The sequence below is a fragment of the Notechis scutatus genome, chromosome 2 (genome assembly GCF_049901735.1).
Source record: "Notechis scutatus isolate UNSWTSFEM ecotype Mainland chromosome 2, rNotScu1.2, whole genome shotgun sequence".
Taxonomy (NCBI): domain Eukaryota; kingdom Metazoa; phylum Chordata; class Lepidosauria; order Squamata; family Elapidae; genus Notechis; species Notechis scutatus.
The window spans coordinates 25,940,054-25,962,495 of NC_142010.1; the positions used below are offsets into that span (position 1 = coordinate 25,940,054).

Sequence of the window (22,442 nt, forward strand, 5' to 3'; positions counted from 1 at the left end):
TCACTCTCAAGGCTCAAATTATCCCACTTCAGACACATTTTGCGAGGACCCAGCTTTCTTAGATAGATACAGATTAAGAGAGTTGGAAGGGACCTTGTAGGCCATCTAGTCCACCCCCCTCACCCAATCAGGCCCTACACCATTTCTGACAGTTGGCAGCAAGTCTCTTCTTGAAAGTCTCAAGTGATGAAGCTCCCACAACTTCCGAGGGCAACTTCTGTTCCATCGGTTGATTCTTCTCACTGTCAGAAAGTTTCTCCTTATTTCCAGGTTGAATCTCTCTCCTTGATCAGTTTCCACCCATTATTTCTTGTCTGGCCTTCAGGTGATTTGGAGAATAGCTTGAACCCCCCCCCCCCCCTCTCTGGGGCAGTCCTTCAAATATTGGAAGACTGCCAAGGGAAGGGGGCTCGGCGTTGCTTCCCCACGCGGCTTCCTTAAGCGCGAGAATCCGCTTCTGGGACAGGGGGTGGGTGGCTGGGTGGGTTAGAACTTGACCCGGGGATCAGGGCTGGTTCTCTGCCAAGAAAGCCTTTAGAAAGAAGCAGAACTGGAAATGTGATAATAATCCTTCCGACACCATGATAATAAAAAAGGTTTTAGAGTGTGCAGAGATGGATAGGAAACAGTACTATGGAATTGGGGACCTATGGTACAACTGGTTAGAAGGTAGACGGAAAGTAGATAGAGGAAAGAAAGGGAGGAGTTATGGTAAGATGTAACTATGTAAATAATTATGTAAATATGTGAACGAATCTATGAATATACTAAATTGAATGTAGGAATAACTGTAACAATACTTAGTAATAATCTACATATTTAGAACATGCTGTAATAAGTGGAAATGTGTTATTAATTTTTAAATGACTATTTTTTAAAAAAAGTAAGAAAGGTGGGATAAAAAAATCTAATAAATACATGCACGCAATATTTGGATATATTAAAAACTTCATTATATCATGAAAAAAGAAAGAAGAAAGAAAAGAAAAGAAAGAAAAGAAAAGAAAGAAGGAAGGGGGAGGAAGGAAGGAAGGAAGGAAGGAAGAAAGAAAGAAAGAAAGAAAGAAAGAAAGAAAGAAAGAAAGAAAGAAAGAAAGAAAGAAAGAAAGAAAAAGAAAGAAAGAAGCAGAGCAAAAATGTTCAGTAACTTATCAGCAAAATGCTGGAAATGTAACAATACCATAGTAGTATAATAGTAGCATCATAGTAGTATCATATGTGAAATACCATAGTAGTATCATAAATATTGGGAGAAAATAGGTAGCTGGCTGGAAAAAAATAACAAAACAGAATATAGGCCAGAAACCAGAAGTATACTTGCTGGGCATAATTCCAGAAGGTTGTGATAAAGGAACTGCATATTTAGGTTCACATATATTGATAGCAGCAAGATCTATTCTATTCCTATTCTAATTCTATTCGCAAACTTTAAGTTTACCTCAAACAGTCTAGCGTGGACCTCACTCCATTCCTAAGAGGTCTGTAAGGGGGCGTGCATAAGCGCACCAGCGTGCCTACTGTCCCTGTCTGACTGTCCCCATTTATTCATACTCATTTATTATGTATATCTACTTATATATGTTTATACTTATATGTTTATATGTTATGTTCATACTTATACTTGTTGTCTAAGACATGCTTGACAAAATAAATAAATAAATAAATAAATAAATAAATAAATAAATAAATATCCTATCCTATCCTATCCTATCCTAATATCCTATCCTAATATCCTATTCTAATATCCCATCCTAAATTAATGATTTTGATCAGCCCTGTTGTATGAATCCGGCCATGATGTAATTCTTGCACTGCTTGGCAGCAGCTCATTCAGCTTTTGGCCTCCTTCTTGAAGCTGGGTCAAAATGGAAACCTCTTTTTTTTGGCCTTCGAAATGCACTGATTCCTGACTCTTACCAGGTCTAATCCTGGCAGTTTTCCCGAAGTGGTTTGCCATTGCCCCTTTCCTAGGGCTAGAGAGAGAGTGACTGGCCCAAAATCACACAGCTGGCTTCGTGCCTAAAGTTCCACTTCAGCGTCTCCGGCTTCCTAAGCAGGTGTCTTAACCTCTCCACCAATTGCTCTGGACAATGTTTTGGATCCAAAATAAGGATATTGTCTGACTGGGGACTGGTGGGGTGGGGGAAGGGACGTCCTCGAGATACGGTCAGAAGAGTCAAAATGGTGGCCTGGTTTTTCGAGGCCTCACCTTTTGTTTTTAAATGAGGGCTTTTCCTTCTCCTGGTTAGCTCTTCTTCTCCAAAGCACCTGAGGGCAGGACAAGAAGCAATGGGTGGAAACTAAAGGAGGAGAGAAGCAACCTGGAATTAAGGAGACATTTTTGTGACAGATTGTTCCATCTGTCGCACAATTTCTCCTTACTTCCAGGTGCAACAACTTGCCTCCAGAAGTTGTGGGTGCTCCAGGACTGGAAGCTTTGAAGAAGAGATTGGATAGCCATGTGGCTGAAATGGTAGGAGGTTTCCTGCCTGAGGAGAAGGGGGTTGGACTAGATGACCTCCAAGGTCCCTTCCAACTCTGTTATTCTATTCTATTTCTAAGTCATCCCATCTAATGCTCCTGTCGGTGTAGGAAGCCAAGAATGTCTCTTTGTTTTCTTTTTTTGGGTATAAATTCTTTATTTTTTTCTTGTTTTTTTTTTTACAAACATATCATTGTGTGAACAGTGTGGCACCGGAGTGCCTTACATTTTAAAACAAATATGACAACATTCTTCATATTTAATAACAGTTGACAATTTTATAAAATTTTTAATATTAATACACATATTTTGTTGACATGTCATCTTTCCTTCTTTGATTCTTCAATCATTTCAGTTATGTTATTTTTCTGTCCATCTCCATATTCTAAACACCCCTCTTTTTACCAGGAGTAAAATAAGTATTAATCAAATTTGCCAAGAGTGTCTCTGAGCTGCTACAGAGTATTCCTTACAGGGGAAAGTTGGACCTGGAAAGTTGGGCGGAAGGAGGAGCAGAAGGAACGTGCGAAACGGGTCGGTGGCTGGCATGTGTAAACAAGAGTGGAGGGGAGGGCGGCGGCAGCTGGCACAATATGATGTTTGTGGGTATGTGTGAATGCGTGGAATGAGACACAACTGGGCTCAAGCTCTGTATGGACAGGTAGAGAGGCCAGGGATGAGAAAGAAAGTTGCGTTTAATCCAAGGCTCTCCAAACTTGGCAACTTTAAGATTTGTGGACTTCAACTCCCAGAATCCCCGAGCTAACATGACTGGGGGAGGAATTCTGGGAGTTGAAGTCCACAAGTCTTGAAAGTTGCCAAGTTTGGAGATCTCTGGTTGCAAGTTTGAGAAACACTTGAGCGGCCGCTTCTTCTCCCTCCCCCTCCCTCCCCCCAACGCCCCCCACCCCACTTTCCCTCTTGATCTCATTCCTGCAGCGCTTCCACTTTTTTTGCCACAATTTCTTGTTTGGTGCGAAGAAGCCTCCCCGGTTGAGCAACTGCCTGCCTTGAACCAGCCTTCGCTGGAAATCGTCCAGAATCTCCCTCCCTCTCCCCTCCAGCTGCAGCAGCTCTTTGCTTTCTCCCAGTTGTTAGTTTCACTTTCGGCTTCCGGGAAAGCGGCTGTTTCTGCGAAGCGCCCGCGGTCGAAGGTGCTTTCCAGAGCCGGGCGGGAGATGCGCCAAGACCTGCCTTCCAGCCCCCGCGATTTCCCCGCCCTCAGCTCAGTTGAAGCCGGCTCCTGGACGCGGAGGAACCTTCCTGCTCTCCTAAAGCCCCTTCTCGGGATCCCTCCCGCGCGAAGATCGCGGCCGGCTGCTTTCTCCCACCGGTTCCGCGCCGCCTCTTCTCTGCAAACGGGAGAAAGCGCCCCAGACTCTGCGAGAAGCTCCTCCGACGCCGGTAAGTGGGTTCGTACTTAGCAGAGCTGCAGACTTTTATTTTTATTTTTTATTTAATTTGTCAGACGTGTACAAGATAACAGAGGAGGTGGTGTTTTTATTTTATGTTAATTTATTTGTCCAACATGTACAAGATAACAGAGGAGGTGGTGTTTTTATTTTATGTTATTTATTTGTCCAACGTGTACAAGATAACAGAGGAGGTGGTGTTTTTATTTTATGTTAATTTATTTGTCCAACGTGTACAAGATAACAGAGGAGGTGGTGTTTTTATTTTATGTTAATTTATTTGTCCAACATGTACAAGATAACAGAGGAGGTGGTATTTTTTTTAAATTTAATTTAATTTAATTTTTTGTTTGTGAAACATGTACAAGATGACAAGTATAAGTATGAACATAAACAAGAACAAAGGGAGTAAATACAGATAAATGGAGACAGAACTGCATCCAGTTTTGTTCGCCATATTATAAAAAAGATGTTGAGGCTCTAGAAAAAGTACAGAGAAGAGCAACCAGGATGATTAGGGGACTGGAGGCTAAAACACACGAAGAACAGTTACAGGAACTGGGCTTGGCTAGTCTAGGAAAGAGAAAAGGACCAGGGGAGACAGAATAACAGCCTTCCAATATTTCAGGGGCTGCCACAGAGAGGAAGGGGTCAAGCTATTTTCTAAAGGCCATCTGTTATAGTAAGACAGGGACGCTAGGCACGCTGGTGCATTTATGCACGCCCCCTTTAAGGACCTCTTAGGGTTGGGGTGAGCTCCATGGTAGAGTTGGTTTAGTGCTGTTCTTTTTTCTTCTTTTTTTTCTCTCCACTCTCAGTGGCTCTCATTTGTCCCTCTCTTTCCCTTTCTTGCCAGGATTTCTTCCCGCACAAAAGCACTGCTCCAGCGATGCTCTTTTGCCCCGTCTTAAGAACCGGCGCGATGAATCCGGGCTTGTGGTCCTCGGTCGCCCTAGGGATGCTGCTGGACTTCCTGGCCCTCCACCAGGCTTGGAAATGGACCCCCTCGCCCTGGGAGAACCCTCTGGCTTTCCACTGGGCTGTCGCTGGGACGCGCTGTGTGTCGCTGGTTCTCGCAGGGGGTACCCTCGTCCGGTCTGGAGGGGAGAAGCTTCCCTGGAGGCTGCTGTTGGAAGGGGCCTTGGTCCTCTCCTTCCAGATGCCCAGCGACGTCAGCCTGCAGTACCTCTACCAGCCCAAAGGGGACGCCCTGCATCTGGCTTCCAACTGGGGCAGGAGCGACGTCCTTGCCCTCAACTACCTGGTGGCGGGGGCGGTGATGCTGCTGTGCCATCACCTCCTCCCTTGGGGGGACACAGGATCGGAAAAGGCATCCAGCGCTTCCTTCAGGCGCCTCGTCTCTTGCCTGAGGCCGGAGGCGCTGCGGTTTGTGGCCATGGTGGTGCTTATGGTGTTCTCATGCATGGGTAAGTGGACCTTTTGAAGGGGGGAGAGGAGTGTGATCCTTTCCTGGGCCCTCACAATCAATCTAGAGCAGGGGTGTTGAACTCGATTTCATTGAGGGCCGCATCAGGGTTGTGTTTGACCTTGGGGTGTGTGTGGCCAGGGGGCGTGGCCAGCTCAATGTCACTCGTGTTGGGGGCACCTGTGGTGGCCTGAGGGCTCTCTGCCAGTGAAAACGGGCTCCCGGGCTCCATTTTTGGCTGCGGCGGCTTCCTGAAAACTTCGGCCAGGTCATGAAGCTTCTTGGATGGGAAGTGAAACGTCTTTAAAGAAAAAACAGAAAGTCCAGTTGCCTCTTGTAAAAGATCACCTTTGGGATAATAATAGAAAATGGGGGTCAAGAGAAAGATAATATAAAATGGTTTCGCTCTTTTTAGGCCTTGGAGCATGGGAATCTGCAAAAATCAACAGGCCATGGTGGTGTGATCGAGTTTGGAATTTTTTTAAAATTACATTTTATATGCATCCTTGCACACAGATGCAGAAACTTTTCCATTTAGCATTTTTATTGAGTTATATAAATATTTTGAAATACAAAAGACAAATGTAAATAGAGAAGCAGTGGGGAGGGAAAGGGGGAAGGGAAGTGAGGAACGATAAGAGAAAAAAAGAAAAAGAAATATTGACTTCCGACTCTGTAAAATAAGATGAAGGTTAATAATATATATATTGGAAGAGGTAGATAAATATAAATGTAGTAATTGATTAAAAAAATGTAATTAACCTAACGTAAGAAGAAACCTAGATCAACACTTTTGGTTATACTATTAGTACTGTTAAAATACCATTACTATCGCTATTAGTTTATAGGTTGAGATTTATTACCAACGTATGTCAGTCATGTTTAATTTGTAAATAAGGCTCTGCCAATGCACTGTTATTCAAAAATATTTATGAATGAAAATTTATTATAATAATAACAATAACAACAATAATAATTGCTTATGTTCTTTTCTTTAATCAAAGTAGTCAATTTTGCCATTTTAGCCAACCATTAACTTCTGCAACCTTTCGTCTATAGTAGGAATTGAAGTGTCCTTCCATTTTTGTGCATATGGTAGTCTTGCTGTTGTCAACATATATAATAGCAAAATTATATTAGTTATATATGCAGAAATGGTGCATGCATATTCAAGAGATAGCTTTTCTTGTGTTGAATTGGGGAAATTGTGTTTGTTAGGCGCAGCAAAGCCAAAAATTCTGGCACGTTGCAGAAATAGCAGTAGCAATTACACTTAGATTTATATCCCACTTCACAGTGCTATACAAGCCCTCTCTAAGTGTCAGCCTATCCTTCAAGGTCACTTCTTTTTCTTTCAATAAATTTTTATTCTTTAAACATCTCTTTAAGTGAACAATGTGATTCCAGGTTGTAACATGCCTACATAATCCTAATTACATTTTCAGGCTTTCTTATCCAGTTTCATATCATACCATTATTACCTAATTCCATTTTTCTTTTCATATGTTTTATCCATGTTATTTCATTCATCATTTCCAGAGAAAAATAAAACCAATTTCATCCTAAAATATATTATCCAATATTTATCCCCTTTCATTGTCAATTCAATCTTGCCACTGATTTTTATTTTATATATTCTTCCCGTTTTACTCCCTTGAAACCAATATATAACAAATTAAAAAAAAACTAGTATCAGTGTAGCCATTTTTTAGTTGCTACATGCTATGTTAACAACAATGATATCCTTTTTTACTATTCTGTATGCATATATTTCTATTTCTTCAAAGTCACTTCTAACAGATGCTTTCTGTCACTCACTGGCTTGCAATCTTGTGTGCTTGTTAGTGCCCTTTGCTACTTCTGACTCATTCTCACCGGAGGATAAAACTGCAGAAAAGAGCTGGTTGCTTGCTCAGTTAGGCCTCTTTCCTGCATACCAGAGGGCCAGATGGCTGAAATGGAGGCAGAAATTTTGAAACGGTCAAGGCAATTTGCCAAAAAATGAGAACTTTATAAAGAATAATCAGAGTTTTGTAAAACAACAGAACTTTCCTTATACGGTGATTTCACTTCAGTGCTTCTCCATTTTCCTTGAGAAAAAAGCCACTTTGGTTGGCTGCCTTCAGTGTCTTTGTTTTAATTTTGTTGTTACTCCCCCGCCTTAATTCCCAAAACGGCAGATGTCCTCCGTATTTGTAATCCCAGGCGTTTTTCCTGTGTCACATTTCTTCTGAACGATCTGTACAGACAAGAGGCGAATTCCTTCTGATTTCCTTTTTTATTTCCAGTTGGGAGTTTTAGAATGATTTTGGATGTCTAGGGCCTCCAGTTTTGTTTTGTTTTTAAATTTCTTTCAAAACAACCATTGTAAGCATCAGCAGGGGGGGAAAAGGGATTTTAACAAGGATTTATTTCTGATTTTCTTGGGGAAAAGAAAGGAAATGTAATCTTATTTTGGGCGTAATAAACTAATAACTCGCTCAACATCAAACTTGATTGCAGGAAATGCGACTTCAGCAACAGAGTGGTCAATGTCTGGAATACTCTACCTGACTCTGTGGTTTCTTCCCCAAACCCCAAAAACTTTAACCTTAGACTGTCTACTAGTGACCTCACCCCTTTCCTAAGAGGTCTGTAGGGGGCGTGCATAAGCGCACCAACGTGCCTACCGTCCCTGTCCTATTGTTTCTTTTCTTTTTTTATTCATGCCTATTTCATCTATTCATAACCATGTTTATACTTATACCTGTTATCTAATACTTGCTTGACAAATAAATAAATAAATAATAAACTGTCCAACTATTTACAAAGTCTGCACTACTATCACCATTAATCTTCTCATCTCTCCTTATCACCCCTCCCCCTCCCACTTGTGACTGTATGACTGTAACTTTGTCGCTTGAATCCTAACGATATTGATTGATTGTTTCCAAGTATGATTTGATTGCTTATTGTACCTTATGATTGTCAGTAAGTGTTGTACCTTACGGTTCTTGACTCTTGACGAATGTATCTTCCCTTTTACGTACACTGAGAGCATTTGCACCAAGGCAAATTCCTTGTGTGTCCAATCACACTTGGCCAATAAAGGATTCTATTCTGTTCTAATAAATATAGCAGTGAAAATTTCAAAGTATCCATATCAGTCTGGCAGGAAGGCATATTTTTAATTACGTGGTGTAACGTTTCAAAAAGTGTTTTTAAAATGCTTTGAAGTTCATAATGTGGGTGAACCCAACAGCATTTTGTTATATATTAAATAAAGCAGCTTGTTAACTTTTGACCCTGCCACCGCCCAACCCTGAAAACCATATTGCAGTTATTTTTAGCAATCCACGCAATTCATTCCTTGGTCTTTGCTCTTCATTCAGGATTGCTGCGGTTCTCTTTTATACTGTGTGGATTGTTTATTCTGTTCAAGGGAACCAAGAATCTTTTTTGGGGGGGGGGGGTAAATTTTATTTGAGTTTTCACAAAAAGAAAAGAAATTCAATTAAAACATCTTTTTTGAAAGCAGCATAATCCCGGGTTACATTTCTTCGTACAGACACAAATTCAGGTTCATGCTCATTTTTATATTCTGTTGCATATCTTATTACAATTTTACATTTTCTACATGGCTTCTCCCCTCTTTTAATTTCCTCAGTTTTATTGTATTTATTTCATCTCAATTCAAATCATTATATTTATATTTTTTATCTGTCCTGTTTCAATTGTCTATTATCTTTTCTCATTAAACAAAATTTCTCCTGTAGTTACTGGTTGGAGTATGACGCCTTTATATCTTTCCCCTAAAGTTATAACACTTAATATAATACATAACTTCCATTCGGATTCTGCTTGGTACATTCTTAAACTACACACAGTATTCTTTAAAAAAAAAAATTATAAATGTATATAATTAAAACAACATTCCATTCCAATTCAATTCTATCATTAATATTAATATTCATTACAGTCTTAACATTTTTCACATTACTTTTCAATTAAATATGATACTTCTATGGGAACAATTATAAACTTTCCATAATCAATTCCCCCCCTCTTCACTTATATTTTATAAAACATTGACTAATTAAAGTGTTCCCATTCCTTCCTAATTCAATTTTCTCATTTATTTTATTTCATTTACTTTTTTCACAAACATTTCACTAAGTTACACTAACCATTCTATCCCTCATTCTAATCATATGTTGTTTCCAATTTTCTAAAGTTATTTCTATTTCAAATATAACAACACAATCTCATGTACCTTTACAGAATCCCCCTTTCAGTTAGATTTTCACCCATTATCTCTAAATAGGTCCTGTTTCTTTATATCTTGCTCCGGACCTTTGTAACTTCTTTTCCTTTCCTTCTTCTCTCTCTTCTTCTCTCTCCCCTTTTTACCCCTTTGTCTCTCTCCCTCTATTTCCCTCTTCTGTATTCCCCTTTTCTGTTGCTTTCCAGTATTATACTTATTTTTCGAATTATTTTTCTTTTCTTTGGTTTTTTTTTACGTCTTAAATTCTCCATCCTCTTTCCACCCTTTCCTTTTTCTTCCCCACATAGAGTTACTTGTTCATTAAAGATGGCTTCTTCTTTGTCCCAGTCTTCTTGTTTTGCAGTCTTTTCTTGTTGTTTCTCATAGTTCCGAATCTCCATTTCTAGAAATTGAAAAACGAAGCCAAAGGAACCCTTCCCTTCTTGTGCATCTTCTTTGTACTTTTTAAGTTCCGTTTTCAATTCATCCAAAAGTAATGCCATTGTAGAAATTTTTAAACAACCACCCGATTGATTTTAGTCATTCAGATATAATAGCCAAAAATCCAAAAGTCACCAAGTAATCCAAATACACACAAGCTGTTTCTTTTTGCTCTTTCTTTTTTTCCCACTTTCTCTTCCTGGGGTTACTATTTAGTTGCAAAGTTTCAGTTAAAATGTATCTTTTAGAAGTCTTATTGAAATTTTACTTTAGATTCTTTTAAAGTCCAGGCAGTCTCCTTCCTCTTCCAGATCCTGCCCTTATTCTTTTTCTCTCCCTTCCTGCTTATAGAAGAAAAAGTTTTTAATGTCCAGAAATCTTTATTGTCCCTTTGGCATTTAGTTATATTTTCAGCTTAATTGCCTATTGATGCCAAAGCGGATTTTTCCAATTTCTTATTCTTAATTGTCAATATAAGGAAGGAGAGAGAAGGAAAAAAAGTCAAACCTTTCCCTTTTCACTTTCTTTCGCTGCTTCCGACTCTTCTTTGGGAGCGATGTTATTTCTTGTAAAATTTAAATTCCAGGGTACCTTAGTTATTGCTTTTTCAACTTAGCCCGGTCAGCCAAAACTTTCACTTCTTATCTTTCTCCTGCACGTTCTTTTCCGGTTGAGTTCTTCTTTGAGGTGGCCATTTCTGACCACCGCTCCTACCGCCTTCAGGAAAGGGAGTAATGGCCAGCTGAGGAGGAGAGATGCGGCTCTCCTCGACCCTGCTGGCAGTCTCCCCCTTCTTCATCACCTCTACGGGGTGGCTTAGCCCCGAAGCCAGCTGGCTCGGGGCGCTCCAGTGGCGAGCCCAGGCAGAAACCGCACACGATCGCGGATTCCTGTCTGTCGCTGAAACCCTTCAAACTGGACATTCGGAACCAAGAATCTTTTTGATTGCTGTGGAATAGAAATACATTAAATAAATAAATGAATGCATGGAACAGACTCTTAAATCAGGTACAAGTTGGCTTTTTGGGCTGGTACAAAAGCTTGAGAAATGACCCCTTGCTGTAACAAGAGACACCCAGAAATTGTGAGAGGCCCATAACATATTTCTTTTTTTAAAAAAATAATAATAACTTGGCTGCTCACGTTGATGAGAAGGTCTAGAAAGGAATTCCCCTTGCTTGTAATTTTCTCCTCCCTTCCCCACCCATCTGCAGCTTTCATTGTACTTTACAGATTGTCCTCGACTTAGGATGATTTGTTTAGTGACTGTTCAAAGTTAGGACAGCCCTGAAAAAGGTGACCGATGACCAACTTTGAGGCTTAACGGCCGTTGCAGCATTCCTGGGGTCAGGTGCTTGGCAACCGATTCATATTTATGATGGTTGTGATGGAAGTTTTTGGGTTCAATTATGGTCGTAAGTTGAGTACCTGTATTACATACAGAAAACAAATAACGTTGTTCGGGTTGCTACTTGGGACAGTCCAACTCAAGTGGCCAGCTTCTATTGCAATTTCTTGTAAGACCTCTTGATATGTATATATGTACGTGTGTATCTATCTATCTATTTATATCTCTCAATCTCCCTCTTTCTCTATCTCTCAAACTCTCTCACTCTCCTGCTCTCTCTCAATCTCTCTTCAATCTTGCTCAATTTCTCTCACTCTCTCAAACTCTCAATCTCTCTCAATTTCTTTCTCTCTTTCTCTTCTCTCTCTCTCAAACTCTCAATCTTTCAATCTCTTTCTCAAACTCTTTCTCTCTCAACCTCTCTTCAATCTCTCTCTCTTCAATCTCTTTCTCTCTCAATCTCTCACTTCAATCTCTCTCTCAAACTCTCAATCTCTCAATTTCTCTCTCTCAAACTTTGCTGTCTTCAATCTCTCTCTCTTCAATCTCAATTTCTCTCAAACTCTTTCTCTCTCTCAATCTCTCTTCAATCTCTCTTCAATCTCTTTCTCTCTCAATCTTTCTCAATCTCTCTTACTCTCTCTCTCAAACTCTTTCTCTCTCTCAATCTCTCTTCAATCTCTCTCTCTCAATATTTCTCAATCTCTCTCTCTCTCTCTCAATCTCTCACACTCTCTCAATGTCTGCCTTTCAGGGGAGATGGCAATTCCACATTATACCGGAAAGGTGACAGACTTGCTCATCAACAAGGAGGAAGCCTCGGCCTTCAAGAATGCTCTGTATATGATGTCTTGTTATACTTTGGCGAGGTATGATAGAGGGAAAACTACCTGAGTTTGTTTTTAAATGCAAACTTGCACCTGTGGCATCGTTGGAAACCCACAAATTTTAGTCACAATAGAAGGGAAAAGTTGGGTCACAAATGAATACATTCGGAAATGCATCATATATGTGTGTTTGTGGTGGGTTGTGTGTGTGCTATAGAGAGAAAGAGAGGAAAAAATCCTACACTTAGGCAAGAAAAACCAAAAGGACACATATAGACTGGGTGAAACCAGGCTCAATAGCAGTAACTGTGAGAGGGATCTTGGAGTCTTAGTGGACAACCAGCTAAATTTGAGCCAGCCGTGTGCAGCACCAGCCAAAAAAGCTAATGCAATCCTAAATTGAATTAACAGAGGGATACAATCAAGATTAAGGGAAGTACTAATACCACTCTATAAAGCCTTAGTAAGACCACACCTAGAGTACTGCATCTGGTTTTGTTCACCACACTAAAAAAAGATGTTGAGACTCTAGAAAAAGTACAGAGGAGAGCAACCAGGATGATAAGGGGACTGGAGACTAAAATATATGAAAAATGGTTGCAGGAACTGGGCATGGCTAGTCTAGTGAAGAGAAGGGGAGAAATGATAGCAGTCTTCCAATATTTGAGGGGCTGCCACAGAGAGGAAGGAGTAAAGCTATTTTCCAAGGCACCTGTAGGCCAGACAAGGAATAATGGATGGAAACTGAACAGGGAGAGATTTAACCTTGGGAATAAGGAGAAACTTTCTGACAGAACAATCAACCAATGGAACAGAGGTTGCCCTCGGAAGTTGTGGGAACGCCATCATTTGAGACTTTCGAGAAGAGATTGGACTGCCATCTGTCAGAAATCGTGTAGGTCTCCCACTTGGGCAGGGGGTTGGACTAAATGACCTCCAAGGTCCCTTGCAACTCTGGTGATCTGTTAAAATGGGAGCAGTACAGGTAGTCCTCGACTTAACAACAGTTCGCTTAGTGACCCGTTCGAAATGACAACGGCACTGAAAAAAAGTGACATGCCCATTTTTTTGACCGTTGCAGCATCCCCCCATGGTCACGTGATTCATGTTCAGACACTGGACAACGTATTCACTTTTATGGCGGTCACAGTGTCCCGGGTTCATGCCATCCCCTTTTTGCGACCTCGTGACAAGCAAAGTCGATGGGGGAGCCAGGTTCATTTAACAATTGTGTTTGCTGATGTAACAACTGCAGTGGTTCCCTTAACAAATGATGGGGTGAGAAAAGTTGTAAAATGGGACAAAACCAGTGGTGGGATTGAAATTTTTTTTTACTACCGGTTTGGTGGGCGTGGCTAGGTGGATGTGGCCATGTGATTGGGTGGATGTGGTTTTTTCAGCACCCCCCCCCCCTCGCTCCGTTTTGGGGCCTTTGGGGCCTCAGGCAAGCTTCCTGAGGGGGCGTTTTTGTTTCTGGCCTCCATTTTGGGACCTTCCGGGCCTCAGAGGAGCCTCTGGGGGCATTTTTGCTCCCAGAAGGCTTCTCTGGGCCTCAGGAAGGAAAAAAACGGAGCCTGGAGGAGGCACACAGCACCCTCCTGGTTCCATTTTGGTGCCCTCTGGGCCTCAGGCAAGCCTCCTGGGGGTGTTTTTGCTTTGGAGTCTTCCTGGCCTCCATTTTGGGGCCTTCCTGGCCTCAGAGGAGTCTCTAGGGGGACGATTTTGCTCCCAGGAAGCTTCCCTGGGGCCCAGGAAAGCAAAAAATGGAGGGGGGCTGCACTCCCTCCCTCCATTTTTTGCCTTCCTGGGCCTCAAGGAAGCCTCCTGGGTGAAGCAGTAAGAAGGGAGGGGAATCCAGGCACAGCTGATTGTAGGAACAGCTGATTGTTGGGAGGTTTAAAAAAAAAAGAAATACTGGGCTGACGAGCATCGGGTGGAGGGGGTGAACGAGCATTGGCGGGACGAGCAAGCGAGTGGCGACCGGGCGACTGGGTTGGGGGCGTGGACATCCGGAAGTTACTACCGGTTCTGCGATCCACACCAAATCCTTGCTACCAGTTCGCCTGAACCGGTGTGAACTGGCTGAATACCACCGCTGGACCAAAACTCACTGAACAAAGGTCTCACTTAGCAACATAAATTTTGGGCCCAATTGTGGGCATGAGTCGAGGACTACCTGTCTATTAATGGGCTGTTCCATTACATCAGGCAGAGAAAAACATGCTGCAGATACCGTCTTCTTTGTGGCAACCCCTCAAATATTGGAAGACTGCTTGCCTGCTCCTTCTGCTGTGCAATTCAAAAGTCACGACGGTGATCATTACCTCAGGATAGAATATTATTTGTCCCTCATATCAATATATTTGCAGAAATGTGACTCAGAGTGCCAAAAAAAAAAAAAACCAGAAAAGAAAACCAAAATTTTTGACCACAGCATGGGATGAAATATGATTCGTTGGGAGAGGGGGAAAAGGGGTCAAAGTGATGTCAGGTAGAAGAAAAGACTGGAGAGAGCTAAAGTTGGAGTCATGATAGATATCTGTTTTCTGATTCCTCTCAGTGCGACAACAGAGCTTCTCTGCGACTTCCTGTATAATACGGTTATGAACAGATTTCACACCCGCTTCCAGGCCTCTGTCTTCAGGTCCGTTGTGCGCCAGGAGATTGGCTTCTTCAGCACTAATCGAACAGGTAAAGGATCCAGCATTTCCTTCTTTCTCTCTCTCCCCCTCTCTCACACACACACAGAGTCAGGGCTCTGGTAGTTACCCCCATTTAAATAATGAGTCTCTAGCCGGATTTTCAAAGGCTTAAAGAAGATTTATTAGGAGTAAACATGCCGATGCTACCTGGGTGTAGCCGACTCTGAGACACATCATTTATTGTCACCCTTGACCATGGTTTTCCCCCACCTCCTGGGTGTATCATAATTTATATTCTCCAATGGGACACATCCATAGCCAAGAGTCATCTATCATGCTCTCCAGTTAGAATTTTGCACGGCAGAAACTTTGGTCAGGGGAGAGAAAGAAAGACTTGCTGCTTTCCTTGTGTGCAGCCAAAAGCAGAAGAAGAAAGAAGTGGAAAGAAGCAGCCCGGTGGCCAGGCAAGGCACGTGGGGCAAGTTCCCCCCCCCCGCCCTTTCCCCCCTCCCCTCACTATCTTGTGTTGTTTGCAATGCAAGCGATGCAAGCTTTGTGCTCCTGCGAAGCCTGGATTAATTGCTTTGAGTGTCATTTCTCTGTGGACCACCAAAATTTTCTGGTGGACCACCAGCGGTCCCCAACCCACTGGTTGGCGAGCACTGATTTAGAAGATGGGGTGGTCATGTTGTGATCCACCGGCATCCTGCGGTGACAGCAGCAGAGTCCGACAGTAGGGAGGACTTGGACGAGGGTTCTGTGTCCGATACAGAGATGGGGCCAGGGCCATCTGGGAATTGTGTGCTGACTCCAGAGCCTCCAGAATCTGACAGCAGCGAGACAGAGGAACAAGGGGAGCCTGTTCCCAATGCGTGTGTGCGTAGAGACAAAATGGGTGACTCGGGAGTAAGGCTTGGAGGTGATTGGCCCTCCCATAAGACATAAAGGAGGAGCAAAGGGACAGGAGCCTTTGCAGGAAGCAACTTCGTTCGTACTGGTCGGTTTGAAACCTGAAGCTCTGTGTTGAATTTGTGTTCCGTTTGGCCTTGTATAACTAGTTGGAAATTTAGTCATTGGCAGCGTTTCAAGGAAGATAAAGGTGAGTGCTTATCAGACTTATCCTGAAGGATTCTGGCAGACTTCCATGGGACTATTTACTAACTGTTTGAGACTCATTACGGGCTGTGAATGACTAAAATTCACAGCTGTTGAAATAAAGAAAAAAAGGGTTTTGGGACTAATGTGTTTGTTAGTGTCTCAATAAACCTTGGTCAGAACAGGTCAGTTCCACAGATGGGTACCAAAAAAGCGGGAAAGGCAAAGACCACACAGCTGGTAGGGGCTTCTCCCAATTGACATACGGTATTTTGAAATGGACTTGTTCTGGCTGACAGGTGACATCACTTCCCACATCTCATCCGGCATCGATTCCATGAGCGAAGCCCTCTCACACGATCTGAGCCTCCTGATGTGGTACGTGCTCCGGGGTATCTGCTACTATGCCATGATGCTGTGGATCTCTGTGCCTTTGGCCTTATTCATCATTGTGACCCTGCCCTTTATCCTGCTGTTGCCGAAGCTCTCGGGGAAGTTCTACCAGGTGAGGAAAGGTTCCCTTCAGTCTTACCTTGAGGGTTCTGTGGTAGAGAGGCCCAAGGCCCACAGGCCGCTAAAAAGGACTATAGAAGTAATGTTTATTTCTATCAGCCTTTCCTGGGGACAAAAGCCTTAATACCGAGCGGTCAAACTCAAGGGCCCTTGGGCTGGATCCGGCCTGTGGAATGGGTAGTAAACTGGCACATCTGGGAAATCCCAAATCTGAAAATTCTAGGTTTCCTTGCCATAAGTAAAAAAATTACAAATCCACCCTCAGCATCCCTCATTGCATCACATGCCCCAATCACCGTTCGCCTCAGCTTGAGACGTCCTCTCACCCAGGTGCAGATATGACATGACCTTGACTTAGAAGAAGAATGCTGTTGTGTCTAACCACATTCCCTCCAAGAAATTCCCCCCTCCCGTTTTCCCAGGCTCAAGAATGTGGCAGTGTGGAAGCGTCTGGTGCTAATATGGCTTCCAAAGCTGACAGGGTGCTTAAATGGGCCCGTGGGGCTGCCCTGGAAACAGGAAAGGCCTCCTGTAGCCCTCTGCCAGTGAAAATGGAGCTCGGTAGGAGCTCAATTTTTGCTGGCAGAAGGCTGCAGGAGGTCGTTGCGGCCGAAAACGGAGCCTCAGCGAGTGACGTTGAGCTGGCCACGCTCACTCCAGCCTTCGAGTTCAAACACAACCCTGATGCCGTGTCAGGGCTCCGGTAGTGATCCCCATTTAAATCATAAGTCTCTGGCCGAACTTCCAAAACTTAAAAGAAGATTTATTAGGAGTAAACATGCGCTGCCTGGGACACATCATTCATTGTCACCCTTGACCATGGTTTTCCCCTCGCCCCCTGGGTGTATCATAATTCATATTCTCCAATGAGACACGTCCATAGCCAAGAGTCATCAATCATACTCTCCAGTTAGAATTTTGCATGGCGGAAACTTCAGTCACCTAGAAACTATCTTTGAAAACATTTATGGAATCCATGCTGCCCACTACTCCCCACTCCCTTTCTGTTGGCAACTCTAAAAAGACCATAGAAATATTTTATGAGTTGACACTATTCTTGTATTATTGCAGAATGAACAACATGGACTTGTAGCCACCCGTTGAGCTTTATCTTATTTAATATTAATTAATATGATTTCATTCATTTTCCCATTTGATCACATCCAAAGTTGCCTCCAGAGTTTAATTTGTAGAGGGACAATACAGTTGATACAAAGTTTGGGGGTTCAGATTGAACACCCCTTAACCTAATCAGATAACAGATAAGCAGAGTTGGAAGGGATCTTGTAGGTCATCTAATCCAACCCCCTGCCCAAGCGGGAGACCCTACACCGTTTCTGACAAATGGCAGTCCAATCTCTTCTTGAAAGTCTCAAGTGATGACGCTCCCACAACTTCCATTCCATGGGCTGATTGTTCTCACTGTCTGAAAGTTTCTCCTTATTTCCAGGTTAAATCTCTCCTGATCCATTTTGGACACACTTTGTTATCTTTTCTCTTTCTCTTTTCTCTCTCTCTCCTTCCAGAGGTTGGCCACGTGCGTCCAGAAATCCTTAGCCAGAGCCAACGAAGTTGCAATGGAGACCTTCCAAGCCATCTCCACCGTCCGCAGCTTTGCCAACGAGGATGGGGCTGCTCAGTGTTACGAAAAGAAGTTGCAAGAGACCTACAAACTCAACAAGGTGGAGGCCGTGGCCTACGGGGTCTCCGTATGGATTCCTGAGGCAAGGATGCAACCCTGGGCAGAGAGGTTGGCGGGAGGGTGCGGGCTGCACAACTTCCATCACCCAAAGGATGGTTTCAGATTTTGTGTGACACATGGAGCTTTGTGCTTCCAGAGTGAGTAGGGCTGACTATTTCGGATGGGTAGATGGATGGATAGATACAATAGACAGATAGATAGAAAGAGAGAGAGAGAGAGTAGATAGAGAGATAGATAGAAACAGTAGATAGAGAGATAGAGATAGAGTAGATAGATTGAGAGATTGAGATAGATAGATAGATAGATAGATAGATAGATAGATAGATAGATAGATAGATAGATAGATAATAGATAGATAATAGATAGATGATAGATAGATAGATAGATAGATAGATAGATAGATAGATAGATAGATAGATAGATAGATAGATAGATAGATAGATAGATAGATAGATAGATAGATAGATAGATAGATAGATAGATAGATAGATAGATAGATAGATAGATAGATAGATAGATAGAGTACATAGATAGAGATAGATATAGATAGATAAATTGATAGGTAGGTAAGGTAGGTAAGTGGATGGATGGATAGATACAGTAGATAGGTAGGTAAGGTAGGCAAGTAGGTAGGTGGATGGATGGATAGATAGATAGATAGTTTATCTATCTATCTCTGTCTATCTGTCTAATCCTCCCTCCTTCCCTCCCTCCCTGTCTGTCTCTTCTCTGTCTCTCTCACTGTCTGTCTATGTCTGTCTGTCTCTCTCTCTCTCCCTCCCTCCCTCCTTCCCCTCTACCCCTCTAAGGCATGGGTGTCAAACTTGCGCCGTCATGTTGCCATCATGTCACGACATTTTCCCCTTCACAGAGCTGGGGTGGGCGTGGCCTGTGTGTGTGACCCATCTGGCCCGCGGGCTGCCAGTTTGACACCCCTTATCCAAGGGATTTCACACTAATCCCCTATTTTTTTCTCTCTCCTCCAGATCTTACAACTGGCACTCAAAGTGGGGATTCTCTACTATGGGGGACACCTGGTCACTCAAGGGAAGTTGACTAGCGGAGCTCTCGTTACCTTTGTCCTGCAGGAGGGTGAGCTTTCCACAGTGGTGCGGGTAAGTTTTGTGATTGGCCCAGCACTGGTATGTGTGCGGGGGCGGGGGGCAGAAACAGCCTCTGCTTGGAAGCCCAGAGAGGAGTGAAGACCCTTCCTCAAAATGTTTCCCTCGTCTCACAGTGCCTGTTTCCTGTGTCTCCTAGGTCCTCCTTTCATGCTACCCTTCCGTGCAAAAGGCCGTAGGTTCATCGGAAAAGGCTTTTGAGTACATGGACCGGACACCCCAAATCAAGCCTTCGGGAACTTTGGCACCCACAAATTTAGAAGGACGCATGGAGCTTAAAGATGTTTCGTTCTCCTATGGCAACAATGGCAACTCTCTAGTGCTGAAGGTTGGTGGTGGGAACTGGATTCTGAGACGGGATCACAACACTTTGGGTATGGGTTCAAGACTAGATATGAAGAGAACTACCCAAGATTGACTCCCAGTCATCCTGTGACCAGTTAACTCTGTTATTGAATAGCCCTGGCTATCTGGGTTAAACCAATACATGACACTGCAAACTAGTCCAGTGGTGGCTAACCTTTTTGGGCTCCTGTGCCAAAAATTACGCACGCGCTTGCATGCTCGTGCTCGTGTGCCAGCACCCAGAAGGCAATGCGCCCCCCCCATGCCCTCTACGCATGCACAAACAATCCCCACCCACCCACCCCCTTACCTGCACTGTGCCTCACAGCTGATTTTCAGCCAGTTTGAGGCCTTTTTCAGCCTCCCAGAGGCTTGAGGAAGGCTTCTGCAGGCTTTGCAGGCCGAAAACTAGGCCCGTTTTGTCACTTCCGGTATTTCCAGAAATACAGGAAGTGACAAAATGGGCCTAGTTTTCGGCCTGCAAAGCCTGCAGAAGCCTTTCTCAAGCCTCTGGGAGGCCGCAAAAGGCCTCAAACCAGCCAAAAATCAGCTGTGAGGTGCACGCATATGCAGTGAGGTAAGTTTGCCTGCAGCTCACGTGCCAGCACAAGTGGCTCTGCGTGTCACGCATGCCATGGGTTCACCATCACGGAACTAGTCAAATGGATGGAATTCACACAACTTACTAAGTCAAGTTTAAAGGTAACCAACTTTTCATCTTGTGTGTGTCATCTACTGACTTGGACAAGTATGTTGTGTGAATGCAGCCAGAGGAAATCAAAATGTAGCTGAGGTCAGTATGGGAAACTCCATTATTTCTCTCTGGGATAGTGATTGAAAGCCATACTTCGAATGGAATGGCACTGCCCTCTAAAAATTGTCTCCAAATTTGTAAAGCCCAACAAACCGCATAAGCTTCTTTTTCCCATACAGCCCACCTTCTTTCACTGTGTGGGAGTTTTTGGGACGTATATGCACAGGGTTGCAGATCTCCATTATCATTTTTCTGGAGTAGAACTGCTGCCACCGCTATGTCGCTAACGTCGGCTTGCACTATAAAAGGCAATTCTGGGTCAGGGTGTTTTAGAATGAGTTCCTGTGCGAAATGCCTTTTTAACAATTCAAAAGCTTGTTGTCATTCTAGAGTCCATTTAAGGGGTTGTCCAGGATTTGCCTTGGTTGCCCCCCCACTCCCAGTTTTTAATAGTTCTGTTATTGGTAATGCAATTTGTGCAAATGAGGGGATAAATTGCCGGTAGAAGTTCGCAAATCCCAGGAAGCTTTGCAGCTGTTTGTGATTCTTTGGGAGGGTTTTGCCAATCCAGGACAGCTTTCACTTTGGCTGGATCCATTTCTATGGTCTCTCATCCAAGCTTTGGCCAGACCCAACCTAAAATCAGCTTTTTGAGGTCAGTCAAATCAGGCTTAGGTCTAACCCGGCTTAATGGAATTTTAACTGCATTTAAATGGTTAGAGATGTACAATGTCCAGTCTGTGAGCCCTGCTAAACCATTTTATAATACCTTGGTAAGGCCACGCTTGGAATACTGCATCCAGTTTTGGTTGCCAAAATGTAAGAGAGAAGTTGAGACTCTAGAAATAGCAACCTGGATGATTAGGGGACTGGAGGCTAAAACGTATGAAGAACAGTTGCAGGAACTGGGCCTGGCTAGTCTAGTAAAGAGAAGGACCAGGGGAGACAGGATAGCGGGGCTGCCACAGGGAGGAAGAGGTCCAGCTATTTTCTAAAGCACCTGAAGGCCAGACAAGGAATAATGGATGGAAACTGATAAAGGAGAGAGATTCAACCTGGAAATAAGGAGAAACTTTCTAACAGTGAGAAAAATCAATCAGTGGAACAGCTCTGCCTTTGGAAGTTGTGGGAGCGCCATCACTTGAGACTTTGAAGAAGAGATTGGACTGCCATTTGTGCAGGGTGTAGGGTCTCCCGCTTGGGCGGGGGGTTGGACTAGATGACCTCCAAGATCCCTTCCAACTCTGATTATCTGTTCTCTGAGCATGTTGAGGCGCTTGTCCTATCCCATCCAAAGCCAGAACCAAAACCGCAGTACGAATAACTGCATCGAAGTTGGGTAGAATCGGCAGGCAGTTTTCTCTTCTTCCAGGGGGTGTCTTTTAAGCTGTGTCCTGGTACTGTGACTGCCCTGGTGGGCCCTTCCGGGTGTGGGAAGAGCACGGTGGTGGCCTTGCTCCAAAGGTTTTATGAGCCCGAACAAGGACAGGTGCTGCTGGACGATGAGGACCTGAACAAATATGAACATCGCTTCCTGCATCAAAAGGTAAGGGATGCGATATGGTAGACGCAGGTGGCCGATACAGGTTGTGGAGAGGATTGCACAGCCAGTGTCCAAATGGAGTCAGGGACGCTGATGCGAACTTGTCATTTTATATCAATAAATAGATTTTACATTTTCTGTTTACAGCAGGTGAGATAGTCAGGCACATTACTACATCCTGAGGTAAATCGTCGGGTAAATCACCAAACAGCATACAGAGCACACCCTATAGAACAGCTTGCCTTCAAATGTTGTGGGTGCTCCATCCCTGGAGGCTTTCAAAAAGAGACTGGACAGCCATTGTCTGAAACGGTCTCCTGCTTGAATGGGGGGCGGGGGGCGAGGGGTTGGACTAGAAGACCTGTTGTGGTTCACCGGCAGCAGCGGCTGAGGTCTCAGAGAGCGAAAACTCAGATGAGAGGCCCGCGTGTAATGCAGGGATGGGGCCAGGACCATCAGGGAGTGGAATGGTGCCTTCGGAGATTGTGGAGGCTGGCAGCAGTGATGAAGAGGTCCCCGAGGAGCCTGTGCCCAGTGCACGTGCACGC

At 43.6% G+C, this 22,442-nt stretch overlaps 1 protein-coding gene across 2 annotated transcripts in view; it reads left to right on the forward strand.

Moving 5' to 3' along the window:
• The first annotated feature begins 3,581 nt into the window (after window positions 1-3,581).
• Window positions 3,582-22,442, forward strand: part of TAP1 (transporter 1, ATP binding cassette subfamily B member) — a 30,402-nt gene continuing 11,541 nt past the window's right edge. The window contains exons 1-9 of one of the 2 annotated variants that reach the window (XM_026688297.2): window positions 3,582-3,886; window positions 4,751-5,321; window positions 12,107-12,221; window positions 14,740-14,870; window positions 16,216-16,421; window positions 17,956-18,153; window positions 19,118-19,246; window positions 19,392-19,580; window positions 21,724-21,897. In XM_026688297.2, coding sequence (XP_026544082.2) covers window positions 4,784-5,321; window positions 12,107-12,221; window positions 14,740-14,870; window positions 16,216-16,421; window positions 17,956-18,153; window positions 19,118-19,246; window positions 19,392-19,580; window positions 21,724-21,897 — 1,680 coding nt within the window. In that variant the 5' untranslated portion in view covers window positions 3,582-3,886; window positions 4,751-4,783. Of the gene's footprint in view, window positions 3,891-4,750; window positions 5,322-12,106; window positions 12,222-14,739; window positions 14,871-16,215; window positions 16,422-17,955; window positions 18,154-19,117; window positions 19,247-19,391; window positions 19,581-21,723; window positions 21,898-22,442 lie in introns of both variants that reach the window. The other variant, XM_087953830.1, reaches the window with a different exon arrangement.